General features: G+C 26.4%; 1 protein-coding gene across 16 annotated transcripts in view; it reads left to right on the top strand.

Moving 5' to 3' along the window:
- The window catches only part of LOC124431415 (homeodomain-interacting protein kinase 2), a 35,268-nt gene extending 26,528 nt beyond the window's left edge, over positions 1-8,740 (top strand). For 9 of the 16 annotated variants that reach the window (XM_046979325.1, XM_046979323.1, XM_046979324.1 and 6 more), the window contains 7 exons: positions 1-20; positions 584-673; positions 1,343-1,618; positions 1,808-1,973; positions 2,388-2,611; positions 3,340-3,660; positions 4,626-8,740. The exon at positions 1-20 is cut by the window's left edge. In XM_046979325.1, coding sequence (XP_046835281.1) covers positions 1-20; positions 584-673; positions 1,343-1,618; positions 1,808-1,973; positions 2,388-2,611; positions 3,340-3,660; positions 4,626-4,824 — 1,296 coding nt within the window. In that variant the 3' untranslated portion in view covers positions 4,825-8,740. The remainder of the gene's footprint in view (positions 21-583; positions 674-1,342; positions 1,619-1,807; positions 1,974-2,387; positions 2,612-3,339; positions 3,661-4,625) is intronic. The other 7 variants (XM_046979314.1, XM_046979320.1, XM_046979326.1 and 4 more) reach the window with 7 other exon arrangements.
- The last annotated feature ends 9,480 nt before the right edge of the window (positions 8,741-18,220 follow it).

The raw sequence follows: 18,220 nt of genomic DNA, 5'->3' as shown, positions 1-18,220 counted from the left end.
GATGAGTCACCTGGGAAATGGTGAGTTTTCTTTTTGTATTTGTTTTTTCGTTTTTGTCTTTTTTTTTCTTTTTTTCGTTTTTAATTTTTATTTTTCTTTTATATATATATATATATATATATATATATATATATATATATATATATATATATATATATTGTTTGTTTTCTTTTTTTTTTTTTTTACATTTTATGAAAAGTTCAAAAGTAGAATATTAGTCTATTATTTATTGCTTAAATGAACAGTATTTTTTTGCTCATTTTTGACAATCTGTATTATAATAGTGTATATATACATTTTGATATATTTTTTGCATATATTTATCATTCTTTCTTTCTTTCTTTCTTCTTTCTTTTCTTTCTGTATGATAAGAAGCATATTCTCTTTTTTTTTTTTTTATATATATATATATAAGGCCAATGACATTTTACAGATTGTAAAAGCTAACAATTAAGTTAACGAAAAATGATAACCCATCGATATTGTCAAGTAGTAATCCTGCAAGTAAATCCCCACTATCTTCGAGTTATATATGCTAGTATATGCTAGTTGGTAGTAGAATCATGCATGATATCATTGACAGCTGTGGCGATCGTCAATGCGGAGCCTGTCAAAGTTTGGCAACTCGCCTGTCTGGCGACGGACGTCCTGTCCGTGAGGAGGTCATTCGAAGGTACATTATTGTATTACAATATAGCACAACACACAATACCACTATACACTACACACAATCATTATCTATAATAATACCTCGTATTCGTTTTTATTATCATAATTATTATTTTAATTATCTTTTTAAATTGATCAATTGATTCATAATATTTGTATTATTTTTTTTTTTTTTTTTTTTTTTTTTTTAATTGGTCTATATAATAAAAAATCATTTCGTTCGTTTAACAAAATCAACACACACACACATACACACACACATACACATACACATATAACGTATATACATAAGACAAATACGAAAGTCATATTTCTTGGCTGTCTCATTAATCTAGGTAACCATATAATATCCTTATATGCATGTTTTAATAAAATGTTAACATAAGTAGAATATTCCAAAAGTATTATCATAATTAAAAATGAATCGATGATTATTGAAGTGTGTATCCAAGTTATATTTCTGATATTATATATAAAGAGAACATATTTTATTATTCTTAATAACGTTTCCATATAATTCATACTCGTACGAAAAATAGATTAACGTAAATCACTTTCATAATCATCTGTTCAAATAAAAAAAAAAAAAGAAAAAAAAAAAAAAAGAAAAGAGAGAGAAGAGAACTATAATAATTCTAAACGATTGAAAATGGTATTTCTTCTTTTTTTACAGTACACAATCTACACCGAGAGTTGTACCAACGATGCAGCAAGCTCACTCAAGTACGCAAGCTCACACAAGTTCTCATACGACATCACAAAGCTCGTCACAAAGAGCTCAAAGGAAGAATGTTATTAGCTGTGTTACGGTTGGTGATAGCGATGGCGAAGTTAGTCCAGGCAGAGCTCATGCACATTTGTATCAACAAGTACCACAACATCCGCAACATCAACAAACCACCACTCAACATATTAAACATGAGCCACAGCAACAACATCATGTTAGCAGGTGATCTTTTTTTTTTTTGTTTACTCTTCTCGTCATTTTATTTGAATTTAATATAATATATCTTATTTTCTTTTTTCTTTCTTTCTTTTCTCTTTTTTTTTTCTTTTTTTTCTTTTTTTTTTTTTTTTTTTCCCTCATCTTTTTGTCAAATATGCTGCTTATATGCTAATAATTATATTCCCAATGCAGCAGTAGTTCTGGCTATTCCTCTCAGTCACAAAAGAAGAGATTATTGGCTAAGGTACAATCCGAGTGCAATATGGTGAACGTTACAACTAAATCTGAACCTGGCGTTGAGTATGTCGCTCCACATCCATGTCACGCGCCAGCATGCAAAGAGCCACCAACCTATCAGGTTAAATTACATTTTTTATCTTCTTTCTTTCGAGCCTTCTCTCTCTCTCTCTTTCTCTCTCTCTCTCTCTCTTTATTTATATATATCTTATTATTCTTAAGTGTCTTCAGTTTGATTTAATACTTGATTTTATCGTTGACAAAAATTTTCTACGATATAATCGTATTTCATTTACTTTAGGAAAAGTTATTTCTATATTTTTTTGTTTTCTTCCTCTCTTTGATGGTCTTTTTTTTTTTTTTTTTTTTTTTTTTTTTTTTTTTTTTTTTTTGTTAAACTCTATTTTTTAATTTATAATTTCAATTAATAACAATACTGCAAACAACAGCAAGAGAAAAATTGGATTCATGGAGAACGATTAGTTTCTTTATTTCCTTCCATTAGTAATTTTTCTTTTGGGTAATGTTTTTCTAGGATGACGCCTATGACATGCATGACTACTTCTTGCAGTATGTGACAACAAGTAGCGCTCATCCTCATCTCCAAGAGCAACACATCGTTTACACAACTGGTACCGACAAGCGAGTCTCTTGGCCTGGAAAACGAGCAGAGTATAAACACGAATACGTACAACCACCAGCAGCTCATTCAAGAGATCATCAAAAGTGGGCAGTAGCAAATCCTGTTCATCAATATAGGTGAGTCATAAATATAAGATATTGCATGAGAGCTTGTGTTCTATGATATATTTTTTAAAAGGCATGTTTTCAAAAAAAATAGTTATAGTTTAGGTATTTTGGGATATTTTCAAAGTAAAATTAGCTAGCATGTTTATTTCTATTGTAATAGTGTGCTCGATGCATGGTATTTATTTTTTTTTCTTTTTTCTTTTTTTTTTTTTTTTTTTTTATTTATTTATATATGTATATGTATATATATCTCGAGGACCAGACAAATTTGCAATGAAAAAAAAAAAAAAAAACAAAAAGAATAATCAAAAAAAGTATAAAATAATATTGCATGATTTTTCAGGAGTTGTGTTCGTTAGATACACATACATATGAAATGAATGAGAGAGGCATGAAGTTTTCCTTTATTTTCTTTTTCTCTTTTGATATTTTCTTTTTCTTTTTTTTCTTCTTCTTCTTCTTTTTTTAACTTTTTTTTCCTTCTCTTTTTGTTTCGATAACAAATCTTCTTTATATATATATATATATATGTATGTATATATATATGTATATATATATATTGTGTCTTTTTGCTTTTCTCGTTTTCTTCCAATTTAACGTCCTCGTTATACGATGGTAGTATCAAGTAATATATAAATTTCAGTTGAATTAATGCCGGGAAAAGTTTAAAAGCGCAAGAAAGAGTAAAGCATGTGAATTGCGTAATGAAGGGGTGGATTTTCTTCTGGGTTTTGTAGGCAGAGCCAGGTGGTAGGCTCGGCAGCCCATCCGGGTCATACCCACAGCCACCATGGGCATCCAGTCCATCTGAGTCCTGGGGGTGGTGGTGGAGGCAGAAGCCCCACAGGCGGACCTGTGATAGGGGGTGCCCAGCATCTGGGACAACCTCTCTACCAGGAGTACGCTCATGTGCGTTCAAGAGCACATGCTGTGCCACCCCCTGTATATGTTACTGCTGCGCCTTCTCAGGCTCCTACTGCTATCCAGCAGCAACAAGTGCCCACCTTTCAGGGATTCACACCCGGGTGGGTACCTAGACACCTAGTTGATGCATGCATGTGTGTACCATTTATTATTTTACGTTTATAGTGTTAGTATTATTTAATGTTTAAATGTATTCGTGCCGTTAAGGTATGTTTGTTGATGTTATTGTCGTTATTGTTGATATTAGGAGTATTATGTATGTATACATACATATATATATATATATATATATAATCATTATATGATTATGATATATGTATGTTCATGCATAATTACATGATGTGTTGTATCCTACTACAGAGTTAGAGATTATCTCTTAAAAGGCTTACACAATTTTTACTTTTGTTCAATAAGTTTGCACGGATTATCATATGGCAGTATATTGATTTCTCTTATTAAGAGAATAAGTTTTATTTTTTTTTTCTCTCTCTTTTTTTATTTTTCTTTTTCTTTTTTTCTTTTTTTTTTTTTTTGTTTCAATATATCATTTTTGATTCTCTCTCTGTATAGCATCAAGGATATCTTATATTATATAGTTTAGTGTTTTTGTAGAGTATCTTGATTAGAGACTGCATGTTTTTTTGCATATTGCATATCTTTCGTATTTATTTATGTACAAGTATGTTCGCCGATGGAAGATATTATATTTTACACAATATTAAAATATAATGTTAATTAAATAAAAATTTTCTTCTTTGTCATGCTTGTACATAAATTAATTATAACAATATGTCGATCGCCCATTTGCACATTCGTGTCCAGAATATTATTATTATTATTATTATTATTATTATTATTGAGATAACTCCAAACAAATCTTAATATATTTTTATTTATTATCAAAATACAATCATATTGTATTATAGTAAATAATCTATAAGTTTTAGGATACGCAGGTGTAATCTGGGCCAGCGGTATCATAAAAAAGCAAAGAAAAGAAAAGAAAAAAAAAAAAAAAAAAAAAAAAAATCTATATTTGCCATCTTTTTTTTAGAGATTTGTGGAGACGTTCTAACGTATGTTATCCCGTTTTTTACAGCTCGTCTCCATTAACGTTGTATGATTCTAGTCGTGCGTTGCCACCACCAGCTCATCACAGCTCAGCCAGACCATTACTGGCAAGCCATGCAGCGCATCCTCTACCAGCACATATGCAACCTACTGCTGTTTATGGATTGGCACCACTTTCACCAGCTAAACACCAGTATCAACCGTCTGGTTTGTGGTTTACGGAGTAAATTATATATTCCTATAACGAAGAGTTTTAAAGTGCATTCTCTAACTGTTAGTTTAAACTCTTCTTACCACCATTACCACCACCACCACCACCACCACCCCCTCTTTTATTTCTTTTTCTGTTTCCTGGGAAACTTACGATCTCTCTTTTCCTCTCGTTTATCGATGTGTACAACACAATGAGAAATTCTTATGAAATGAAAAAGGACGTATTGCTTATATCTTATATATATATATATATATATATATATATATATATATATATATATATATATATATAAATATATTGATGTAAGATATTTATCAAAAGACTCAAATTTCGTCTGCCTATATTTCTCTCTCTTTCTCTCCCCCTCTTTCTCTCTCTTTTTCTCTCTCTCACTTTCTCTGGAAAGAATTCTACTTTAATGACTGTTATTTTTATTAATGGAAGAGAACAATCAAGTTATATTAATGTATCTTTGAAAGGAGACTTTGAGAAAAAAAAATTGCTAAGTTAGCTTCTTAGAAGAGACGATCTTTTGAAATATTGAAAATTATCAATCCGTCCTTGATCAGCAGTATCGTCTCTGTTCCTTAATTGTATAGGTGGAAAAAAAAAAGAAGAAAAAAAAAACAAACAAACAAAACAAACAAAGAAAAAAGAACAATTGAGTTCGTGACAGTGACGATACAGCATATAACAATAGTTTCATAGAAAATAGATCTCTTGCTACTTTTTATTTATTATTCTTTGTTAATTTTTAACCATAGAAGAAAAAAGAAAAGAAAAGTAATGTCCTTTTTCAATTCTTACGACTTGTAGGAAAAAATTGTAAAAAAGAAAAAGAAAAAAAAGAAAAAAAAAAGAAAAAAAGATTTATAAATCGTGTGTAGTTTAGATTACTATTCTGCACTCTTACAATTACATCACGATATATATATATATATATATATATATATATATATATATATATATATATGTTGGCATTCTTATTAAAATTAACAAAGATTTGTAATAATGTACAACACACTCTAGCGTGTGTGTGTGCGTGTGCGTGCGTGCGTGCTCGTACGTATGTGTGTGTATCAATTGATTCGTTATTTTTATCGTAAGTTTCCAGGAACAAAAAAAGAATAGAATTTATTACAAAGAAGGGGATGAAGTAAAAACTCGTAAAATATTTGGGGAGATCAATTGCGTTTCGATTATTCTCAATTTCTTTTTAATTATTATTATTATTCTTTTTTTTTCTTTCTTTTTTTTTTTTTTTCTTTTTATCAAAAATAATTGCAGAATTATTAATTACAATTTCAATGGGTGAATATATATATATATATATATACATATATATATATATATATTATATAAATAATATTCGAATGGAATTATTCTTCTATTCGGATATAATCATTTGATTATAAAATATTATTATCTGTAAATTTTATTTATTACGAATAAGTTTGCATTTCTCTCATGGTATGCTTGGGTGCATATCATGTATATTGTTTTTAATGATGATTAAATGAAGGTATCTTATAGAATTATTAAAGTTCTTCATCGAATCTGAAAGCAATGGTTATATATATATATATATATATATATATATATATATATATATATGTATAATTTGATTGCTAATGAAGTTTCGATTAACTATTTCTAAAGAATTTTTTCTGCTAAGAGATGCCTTTTATAGTCTTTTAAGTATCTTACGTGTATAAATAACTGGCACTTAAAGTTTAACGAATTTAAATATTCTCTCATTATTATTTTTCCATTTCTGTATTTTCATAAATACCAAATTAATAAGAAATCTTACATATGTATATATATATATATAAATATATATATATATATATATATATATATATGTATATATATTTCAAACAAATATACATGTGTTACCCTATTAACATGCATACGAGATACATTATTCATGTAGGAAAAGAAATGCATGTAGGTATTTATTATTTTTTTTTTCTTTTTTTTTTCTTTTTTTTTGGGCTCTTTTCACTTAGGAAATAATACAAGATTTCTTATCATTAGGAGATAATTAGTAGATGCGAAGGACACTCGTTCAGATAACTGATTGTACAAAGTGTATTTCAGAATTTAGTGATTGAATTTACTGACTCGTTGGATTAGAATTTTTTCTAACAAAGAGATTGCTTAGTGTTCGCATATATTACACACACATATATATATATATATAATATTATATATATATATATGTAAAATGAACTGTACCTTCTTGAATAGCTTCATTATTATTTATTAACTTACTTTATTTTTTTTCGTCTTCGTCTACTTGTTATTATTATTATTATTATTATTATTATTTTTATTATTATTATTATTATTATTATATTATTATTACTACTATTACTATAAATAGGCGCTATTTTTTAAAATCGAAATTTAGTCATTTAAATGTTTGGTAATTTTCTAACAAAACATTATCTATTATCATATTTCTTATTCTTGCATTTCGACCTAGTTGTATATTTAGACAAATAATGCACAAATGTGTATTAGATTTCACCAAATGAAATATGATACATATAGTGCACGAAGAAAGTTTAAGAAATTATAAAGAAATAATAATTGCTTTGTAATCATTATGAAACGATGCTACATCACACATACAACAGTATTTATCACTAGCATACCATATTTCTCATTTGTATAAACTCCATTTCTTTGTAATGATAACGTTAAAGAATCTGTACATAATATTATCAAAAGGGATATTAAAATCCCTAATAATTTCTCTAATTCTTTTCACTCATTAAATCGTGTTCTTCCTTCTCACACTTTTCCACGTCAGGTGTAAGAACAAAAGTTTCTATATATCTCTTAGAAGGAATATATATATGTATGTATACATGTATATATATATATATATATATATTCCAATCCGAATGAACTATATTAATGAGGTAAAGTTTTGAAAGTTGATTTGTACATAAATATTAATGGAATGGCTCTCTTCTTATTTTGAAGAAAAGAAATAAAAGGAAAAAAAAAAAAAAAGAAATAAATGAAGGGAAAATAAGTTGCACATATGGTTCTTGAAGCCTCCTTTAGCTCAAATGAGCATTATTACTTTTGTGTGGACTGATATTGTCTGTATCTTGTGGTTTTACATAGAATGAAGCTTAGATATTGTTTTTTGCGAACTATTCAATAATACAATAAGTGTATATATATATGTATATATATATATATACACAGCTATATATACACACGCAGGACACGCATACATATTATTTATATGTAGCTGTATGATAACTCGTATAGTATATGGGGATTAATAATGGGTGTGTTGATTAGAGAGTGATTTACGTCCAGAGTTTAATTAGAGATATTTTATACGTAGAAAACAAATGAAAGAAAGAAAGAAAGAAAGATAGAATAAATGAATGAATGAACGTGCGAGAGAAAACGTGAAATGGTTTACTAATAATGAGAATCGTAGAGGAAATTTTATATATATATATATGTGTGTGTGTGTGTGTGTGTGTGTGTGTGTGTGTGTGTGTGTGTGTGTGTGTGTGTGTGTGTGTGTGTGTGAATGAATGCATATGTAAAAAAAAAATTACGCAACAGACACATATATATTAATCTATATGTATATATGCACATATATAAGTAGTGTATAATATATATTATAAATATAAAAAAGGAGTTTTAGGTACGTTACCGTATACACAGTGAGAGGAATTATAAAAACTAACAAAATAGTAAAAACAAAGTAAAGCAGGTAGTGCGCCGCAAATAAAATTGTATTAACTATTAGTAAATAAACATATAGGGCCGCGATAGCTGTTGGGTCCACGATAATTTAGCATCGTAAGTCTCTCGAGTGCCTTTGTATCGAGAGGCACCAAGATAAATTAATGTGATCTAATGGTGTCGTCCCTTCTTTCTATGTACATTGAAAGTGAGGTTAGGTACGTCCTTTCTTTTTCTTTCTTTTTTTTTTCATTCCTCAAAATTTTTCTTAAAAAGAACTTCAATTTTATCTGATAACGATGATGATGATGATGATGATGATGATGATGATGATGATGATAACAACAACGTAATTACCAATAATAATAATACTATCGTATAATAATATTATACCATTAATAATAATAAAACTCGCGCATATTAAAATTGCATAAATGAAATTAATCGTACTAAAAAGAAATATTTAATCAACTCGATGTGCCTATTTAATAATTACTTAATTAATTGTATCCATTGGTGATTATGAAAGCGACGAGAGGAATTAGTCCACTTTTGTCTTGTGTGCTTATGCCTTTATCCATTTTTTATTTTCTTTTATTTTTTACTTAATTTTATATATATATATATATATATATATATATATATATATATATATATATTTTCTTTTTGCTTCTGAGATTGATAGGTATCGTCAAAGGGATAGAAAAAGAAAAAAAATATGTGTACACATACGTTTGTACGTTTATACGATCGTAAATAAAAGGGTGTGATATTTAAATCGTTAAATCGATTTAAATTTCCCGCCATTTGTATTCTCTCTATATGAACGTACAACAATGTATCTAAGATTTCTTGTGAAATGATTATATATATATATATATATATATATATATATATATATATATATATATATATATATGCGTAAATACATAATTATTGTATTAATCTCTCTTCTCATTAATAATTTGTGAAACAAAAAAGTCATATCCTTAGATTTCCTCCATTTATTCGTACATAAAGAAGAAAAGAAAAAAAAAAATAAATAAACAAGTCATATTGAAAGTGTTTGTTGTGTGTAAAATCGTATATAAAGTGATATATGAAATAAACACGTAACATATGGTAGATGAAAGGGCGAGAGAGAGAGAGAGAGAGAGAGAGAGAGAGAGAGAGAGAGAGAGAGAGAGAGAGAGAGAGTGTGAGCGGTAGCATGGCTGGGAGGGAGGAGGAAATATATACATATATACATACATACATATTTAAATTAACTAGTAGTATTACGTAGTTATTTATGTATATATGTATGTATGTTTTTCTTTTAATTTCATACCATGTTATGTATATATAAACACAATAACAATAACAACAACAACAACAACATAATTAAATTTCAATCAGAGTTTTTAGGTTAAATTACGAGCGGGATATTGACCGATAAATTTGAATTCATTATATTATTACATTTATTTTCGCCTTTTTTTTTTTCATTTTGAAAAGTAAAAAAAAAAGAAATATATGTATATATATATATATATATATTTTTTTTTTTTTACTTATATAACTAACCCAAAATTTTTAATTCTATTATATTCCATAAATAATAGTTTACATTTCGCAGAGAAATTAATTATTATTTCTATCGACTGATATGTTATTCCTTTTTCTTTTTTATTTAACAGAAAAATAAAATAAAATTGTGCAGTGAAACGAAATAGAGATACGTAGATTGTTTTTAAAATAATTTTTTTAATTTTAATTATGTTGAAAAACATATGATTAATAGGAACGATAATATTTAGGGATATTTATTGAAAAAGAAGAAAGAAAAAAAAAAAAAGAGAAAGAATGAAAAAAAGAAAGAGAAAATAATTTTACACGAGTGACATATCGATATTTTTAAAAATAATAATAGAGAGAGGAAAAGGGGGGAAAAAAATAATAATAAAAAAATAAAAAACAAAAAGAATAGGTACAAAGCTTATGGACCAGAAAAAAACCGCCATTTTTCTTATAACACATACATTTGACTCTAGTTGTACTTGCTTACTTTCTCGTTTGAATGATCGATAATCCTGATCGATCGATCGGTCAATACTTGCTCGAGAATCACAACAATTAACAGAATTGTAATGTAATCGAAATGTAAAAAAGATTTTTGGATAAATAGAAAATAATGATGGATTTAAACGATTAGTTTAATTGATTAATTCGTAACTTTCAAAGGGGAGATTGGAAATTAAATTATAAATTAAAATAAAAAAAAAAAAAAAAAGAAAAAAAAAGTAAATAAATAAAAAAAATCGAACAAACGAACAAAAAATTGGTTAGGGTATAAAAAAAGAAAAAAAGAAAATTATGTATTTGCAATGTGGAAAAGTAAAGTGTAGTAAAAAGAAAAGAAAAGAAAAGGAAAAAGAGAAAGTGGTTAAAAAATTAGTGATCGGGGCAAATAGAATTAGAAGTGTCGCTTGACGACAGTTTTGAGTTTTTATTTCAATTATTATTATTATTATTATTATTATTATTATTATTATTATTATTATTATTATTATTATTATTATTATTATTATTATTATTATTATTATTATTATTACATATAATAATTATTATTATTAATATGATCATAGTTGGACCTTATCAATTAGACGTGTGTTTTATATAAATATAAAAAATTCATCATAAAGTTTTAATATTCGTCGTATTTCATTGAAAATAATAATAAAAGTCACAAATTAAATTATTATTTTATAATAAATAAGAAAGAGAAAGAGAGAGAGAGAGAGAGAGACAGGTAGCAGAAGTAAACGTATTTTTAATATCGATACGAATCGATATTTTATCGTAATCGATGTCGCACTTATTAGAACGAATTTAAAATAATGTGTGTATGTATATATATATATAATATTTAGATTAGAAAACAATGATGATGGAGATTCGATCGAGGAAGAATAAAATACCTAAAATATTGTTAAAAAAAAAAAAAGTATAAAATTGTAAATTATATATAGCGTTAATGATTTTCTAAATTGATTAGTAATATATATATATATATATATATATATATCGTTTTTCGATGTTTTTAATGTTAGAAATTTCAAACACATACATACATATATACATACAAAACATTTATGCATAATATTATCGTGAAATGGAAAAAATGTGGTTATGAAGTTGAAGGGAAGGGAAGAGCGGAGGGAAAGGCTTAGAAGAGTTAAAACGTTATCACATATTTCATACTAATCATCCATACACACTCGAGTATTATCGCTTCGATCGTTTCTCAAAACTCGTTGTTGTTAAAAAAAAAAAAAATCCACAAAAAAGTTCACTTAGTGAGTGATGTTTAGATAAAAAGGAAAAAATTAATTCTTAGGAAATAAGATTAGGGATTTTTGTTCTTTTTTTTTTTTTATGTGTGTATGTGTGTGTGTGTATAGGGAGGGTAAAGGGCAGCGTTTATATGGAGGGGATTGTTTTTTTCTTTTTTCTTTTTTTATGTTTTTCTACATTTCATTTTCGGCTATAAAATAATCCATTCTATTCTAATTTAAAAGATACTCGTAAGAATTAAAACTCGATCTTCTTAATTACGATTATAAAATTTATTCTAACTAAATCCTATTCGTAATTAACATTATACATATATTACATGTTTATGCGTAATAATAAACAATAGGATTGATCAAAACGAGGCTAATATTATCGACATGCTGTTACTATCATAAATTAGATCTAGGTATTAAGATTACTATTATTAATATTTTTATTATTATTATTATTATTATTATTATTATTATTATTATTATTATATTTCATCATCATCATTGTCATTGTATCGCCATTATTATTATCTGTAATAATAACTTAATTTGATAATAATGTCAACTTGAGATCAATTCGGAGATTAGGATGGGGAATAAAAAAAAAAAAAATGAGGAAATCTTTTTCTTTTTCTTAAATAAGAAAAAAAAAAGAAATACGGCAATGACTTATTAATATTATTAATTATTAATTATTAATTATTATTATTATTATTACTTATGGTGTATAAATATAACATACTTTTTTTTTTTTTTTTTTTTTTTTTTCATATTATTTTTAGTGAGCAGGTTTCGTTAGGACAAATAATTTATATTTAGCACGTTTTAAATTAACCGCGCTTCGTTATCCTTCCTTCCTTCTTTCTTTAACTTCAAAATCTCGTCTTCTATCTTCTTTCTTCTTTGTTCTTTTTCATTCTTCTTCGAAGTTTGTTCTCTCTCTCTCTCTCTCTCTCTCTCTCTCTCTCTCTTTAACGAGTGAATTTTCGTAACTGTTGCCTTAACAAAATATGAATTATTATCAATGAATACTATAATAACACATACATGTAAATAACATACATACATATATACATACATACATACTTAAATATATACATAAATTTAACAAAATACATTTGTTTGACAAAACAATTTTTTCTTGTTTAAATACATACACATACATAAATACATACATGCATACATACATTGAAATAATCTTCCCCTCGAATATAATTTAATCATCCAACGGACAACAAAACGAAGTCAAAAATGGTGTTTCTAAAGAAAGAAAGAAGAAAAAAGAAAAGAAAATTAATAATAATAATAATAATAATAATAATAATAATAATAATAATAATAATTAATAATTATAATAATCATAATTATAATTATAATTATACGATATATATATATATATATATATATATATATATTTAGCGTGTAATATGAAAGCTTTTTATTAAGCTTGCAAAGTCTGTCACAAAGTATTACGCTATTTAGCGATAGAAAGAGTACATTTCCGGTACTGTTAAACTATATTTCTCTCTTTTTTTCTCTCTCTCTCTCTCTCTCTCTCACACACACACGTACCGGAAATGTTGTTTCAATACCTATGTACGTACATATAACGGGTGTCCCGTTCGTATTATTTTTACGTATATAATTTCGCGAATTTTTTTGTCTGTATGTGTGTGCGTAGGAATTGTGTATATGTATGTATGTAAAAAGTATGTAAGTAATCTACGACGCGTAATTTGTAATAAACCCAGATACTCGAAAGATAACAAGAAATTTGACACGATATTATTATTATTATTATTATTATTATTATTATTATTATTATTGTTGTTGTTGTTGTTATTGTTATCCAATATTTTTTGCATAATAATTAATAATAGTAATTAATATTTTTTACAAATGTTTTTTGGATAAACAAACTAGCCTTATTTTCTTTGCCTTTTCTTTTCCCTTTTTCTTTTCTTTTTACTAAAGACAGAAATAAGTGCGAGAGACAGAAAAAGAAAATTCAATAAAAATGAATATTAGCAATTTGGTGAATCGTAAATTTTTTATTTATTCTATTTTTCTTTTTTTTTTTTTTTCTTTTCTTTCTTTCTTGAACAGTGAAAGAAACGACAATGTCGGTCGCCATTTTCTTTTCTGTTCGTAGTAATTAAATGCGTGCGTTTAATTTTTTTTTTCAAATGACAAAAGATTTATTTCAGCGAAAAAGAAGAAAAAAAAAGAAAAGTAAAATAAAATTTTTCTCTTTTTCTCTTGTATCGACTCGAGCTGGGTAAAAAATACAACACTCGTTCAGACGACACCTGTTATATGATATTATTATACATAAAAGTATACATATGCATATACATAACTATAGATACATTGTGTGTGCGCGTGTGTGTGTGTGGGTATGTATGTATAATATGTGTGTATTATAATATAGACATTTTCACACTCAAATGTTTTATGTGTCTCTGTGAGTGTGTAAGAATGGTTGATGTGTGTTTGTATGATATAAACGTACATTTGTATGTATATACATGACCACATAAACATGTATATACACATATATACACATGTACACACACATACACACACATATATATATATATATATATATGTTTGCACGTACATAGAATTATTTCGGTGGTCAACCAGAGTACAAAGCTTAGGTTTAGTTTGACCTCGGAGATAGTTCGTGGACAAAATCAAGGAAAACTAAATAAACAAAAAATAGAATTAAATTAAATTAAATAAATTTAAATTAATCATTGTTTTTGTCGTCGCTGGAAATTAATTTTTTTTCTTTCTTTTTTTTCTTATTTTTTCTCTATTTTTTTTATTTTTTTTTCTTTATTTTTTTTTTGGTCAAATCTGAATGATATGTTAGAGAACAAAAAGAGAAAGAGTAGAGAGAGAGAGAGAGAGAGAGAGAATTAATGAAAGATAAAACATTTAAAAAATTGATAATTTGACGAAGATATAAAAAAGAAAAAGGAAGAGGTAGAGAGAGAGAGAGAGAGAGAGAGAGAGAGAACGTAATATTGAAGTCTCGTGACTACTTACAAAAAAGGTTACTTCCTTTCTTCTCTTTTATTTTTTTAATTTTTCTTTTCTTTTTTTTTTATTTTTTTTTTATGCATATAAAAAAGAAAAATTAATTTTCTTGTAAGAATGAGAACCACGTTCTCTTTCGTTGATAATAATGAGAACCGATGTTTCTTTGATTAAAGTAGTACTATCTCTTTCTCTTTCTAATGGTAGAAATCAGTGACGTCATAATTAAAAAGCAAGTTTCCCAAGTTTTTAAATAAATACACGCATAACGTAATATATATATAGGCGCGTGCTCCCAACACACACAAACACACACTCACACACACGCGCGCATACAAACATACATGCATATATACATACAAACATACATACATACATACATATGTATATATATATAAAAATAAAGGTGCATATATCCTTTTTGTCGGGGGAGAGGGACTAGCAAGAAGTCTATTTGATATTTATATTTTAATATACACACACGGACCGACCGATTGTATTTAGCGAACATATAATAATAATAATAATAATTATTATTATTATTATTATTATTATTATTATATTGTAATTAACGATGTGCTCTAATTAATAAGTTGATCGATATATCGATATTATCGTTTCGCAATCTATTTCTCTACTACCTTCACATCACATCTATTAAGAATATCTTTTTGCAAATTGTAAGATTTCGATAATATAAATTTAAAAAAAGTTAAATTGATCATTAATGTATCGAAAAAATTGTTAAGAAAGTATAAGAATAAAAAAAAAAAAAAAAGAAGAAGAAAAGAAATAAATAAATAAATAAAAAAACAAATGGCCGGATGTGTTAGATTGCGAAACGATTTCGTATGATCCGATAGAAAATGAGCGAGACAAATTGTTGTTTTGTCACGACGTTATATGACGTGTTGATTATCGATCGACAGTGTAATGATAACAAAAATGGCAAAAAAAGAAAGGAAGAAAAAAATTGGACACACTATTATTACATTGTATATTATTGTAGCATAATAATCAAACACTAAAGACTAATGCTTAAGATAATTATCGAGTGGCTTTGGCCGCCATACTATAGATCAATTATATTATACAAGGTGTATTTGAAAAAAATTATTATTATTATTATTATTATTATTATTATTATTATTATTATTATTATTATTATTATTATTAATTATCATTATTATTAACTACGATTATTAATTATTCCTTATCATTATCATCATTATTAATTATTATTATTATTATTATTATTATTATTATTATTATTATTATTATTATTATTATTACACAAGGACGATATGAAATAATTAACATGCTGAGATACCTTAGAATGATTGAAATAAAAATGCTAGTTGAAAAAGAAATGAATAAACGATTAATTAATTAATTAATTAATACATTTGTGTAGTGGACAATGAAAATAAAAAATTTATATTAATGAGAGAGAGAGAGAGAGAGAGAGAGAGAGAGAGAGAGAGAGAGAGAGAGGGAAAGAGAGAAATGACAAAATGACTGTAATATCAAATTGTGTGTGTGTGTTTGTGCGTATGTGTGTGTGTGTGTGTGTGTGTATGTGTTGTCAAATATTTGGTTCCATTTTATTTATATTATTAAAATGCCTATAATTCCAACTATATATATATATATAAAAAAAAAAACGAGACTCAATTTTGAAAGATTTTCATGAGAGTTTAAAAGATAAACGAAACAAAACGAAAAAAGAAAAAGAAAAAAAAGCACAAAGATCACACGGATCCTATTTTGTTTCGAATGTGATCCATCCATTCATTCATCCCCACCCCCCTTCTCCCGCCGCCCACCCCCACTTTTGTTTGAAAACACTCAATTTTTATTTCTACGCCGAACATGTTTGTTACGATGAAAAGGAAAAAAAAAAAGAAAAGAAAAAGCAAAAGAAGTTAAAAGAATTTAGGATTTTTTGAGTGACGTAACAAATCTAAAAAAAAAAATGCATTATCTTTTACTTGACACACGGTATATATAAATGCATATATACATATACGTATACATAATAATTACATAAGTTTATTAAAGAAAGCGATTTATCGTGTAAATAATATTGAAATCAAAGCGTTTTTATATTATTGACAAAAGTAAACGATGAAGAAAGGACGCAAAAGAAAAAGTAAACAACACTCTAACAACAAATAACAATAACATTTATGTGTCCATTGAGTCCTATTATTACTACTATTACTATTACTTTTACTACTGCTACTACTACTACTACTATTACTACTACTATTACTACTACTACTAATAGTAGTAGTACTACAACTACTACTACTAGTGCACTAATTATTGCTACATTATGATAACTATTAGTTAACCACATGGAACATGCATGTGTAATATAGAGTACATATACTCTATTGTGTAAATACATAATTAAATTACATATGTGAATTTTTAATAAAACCGATATAATTATTATACTGATGAAAGATACGGGGATGGGTGGGGATTTGTGGTTGTGGAGGGGGGGGGAGGGAAGGTTAGGGAAGAAAATAAATCGAATAGAGAAGATTCCTAGAAAAAAGGAAAAAAAAAACAAACAAAAATTGAATTTTAATTTAAATTTAAATTTAAATTCAATTCAATTAAAAGTGAATGAACGAAACCCAAAACCTACACATATATATATATATATATATATATATATATATATATATATAATGCATAAATGAATGAATGAATGAATGAATGAATGAATAAATAAAATGAAATAAAATAAAGTAAAAATAAATTCGTCGCAACTGGTAAACTTTCTTATTCTTCTCGTCTGACTTTAATACGTCGATCGATAATAACAATGATTATTATAATTAATAAAGATAATTATCGTTGTCATCATCAGAATTATCATCATCGTCATCATCATTATCATCATCATCATCATCATCATTATTATTATTATTATTAATATTATTATTATTATTATTATTATTATTATTATTATTATTATTATTATTATTGTTGTTGTTATTATTGTTATCATCATCAACTCGGCTTTGTCGTTGATACGTAATTTTTTAATAGCGAAAATAAATAATAAAAAAAAAAAAAATGGAAACTAGCCGTAGTACTTAAATTTAATCGAGACAAAGAGATAGAAAAAGATAGAGAGTGTGTGTGAGAGCAAAGAAGTAAATCTCGATTTAAAATTATCAATATACATACATACACACACACACACACACACATACATATATATATATAGTATCTCTCTTGCGCTTCTATGTAAAATAATAATAATAATAATAATAATAATAATAATAATAA

The sequence above is a fragment of the Vespa crabro genome, chromosome 21 (genome assembly GCF_910589235.1).
Source record: "Vespa crabro chromosome 21, iyVesCrab1.2, whole genome shotgun sequence".
Lineage (NCBI taxonomy): Eukaryota > Metazoa > Arthropoda > Insecta > Hymenoptera > Vespidae > Vespa > Vespa crabro.
This window is presented reverse-complemented; position numbering and strand designations above follow the sequence as displayed.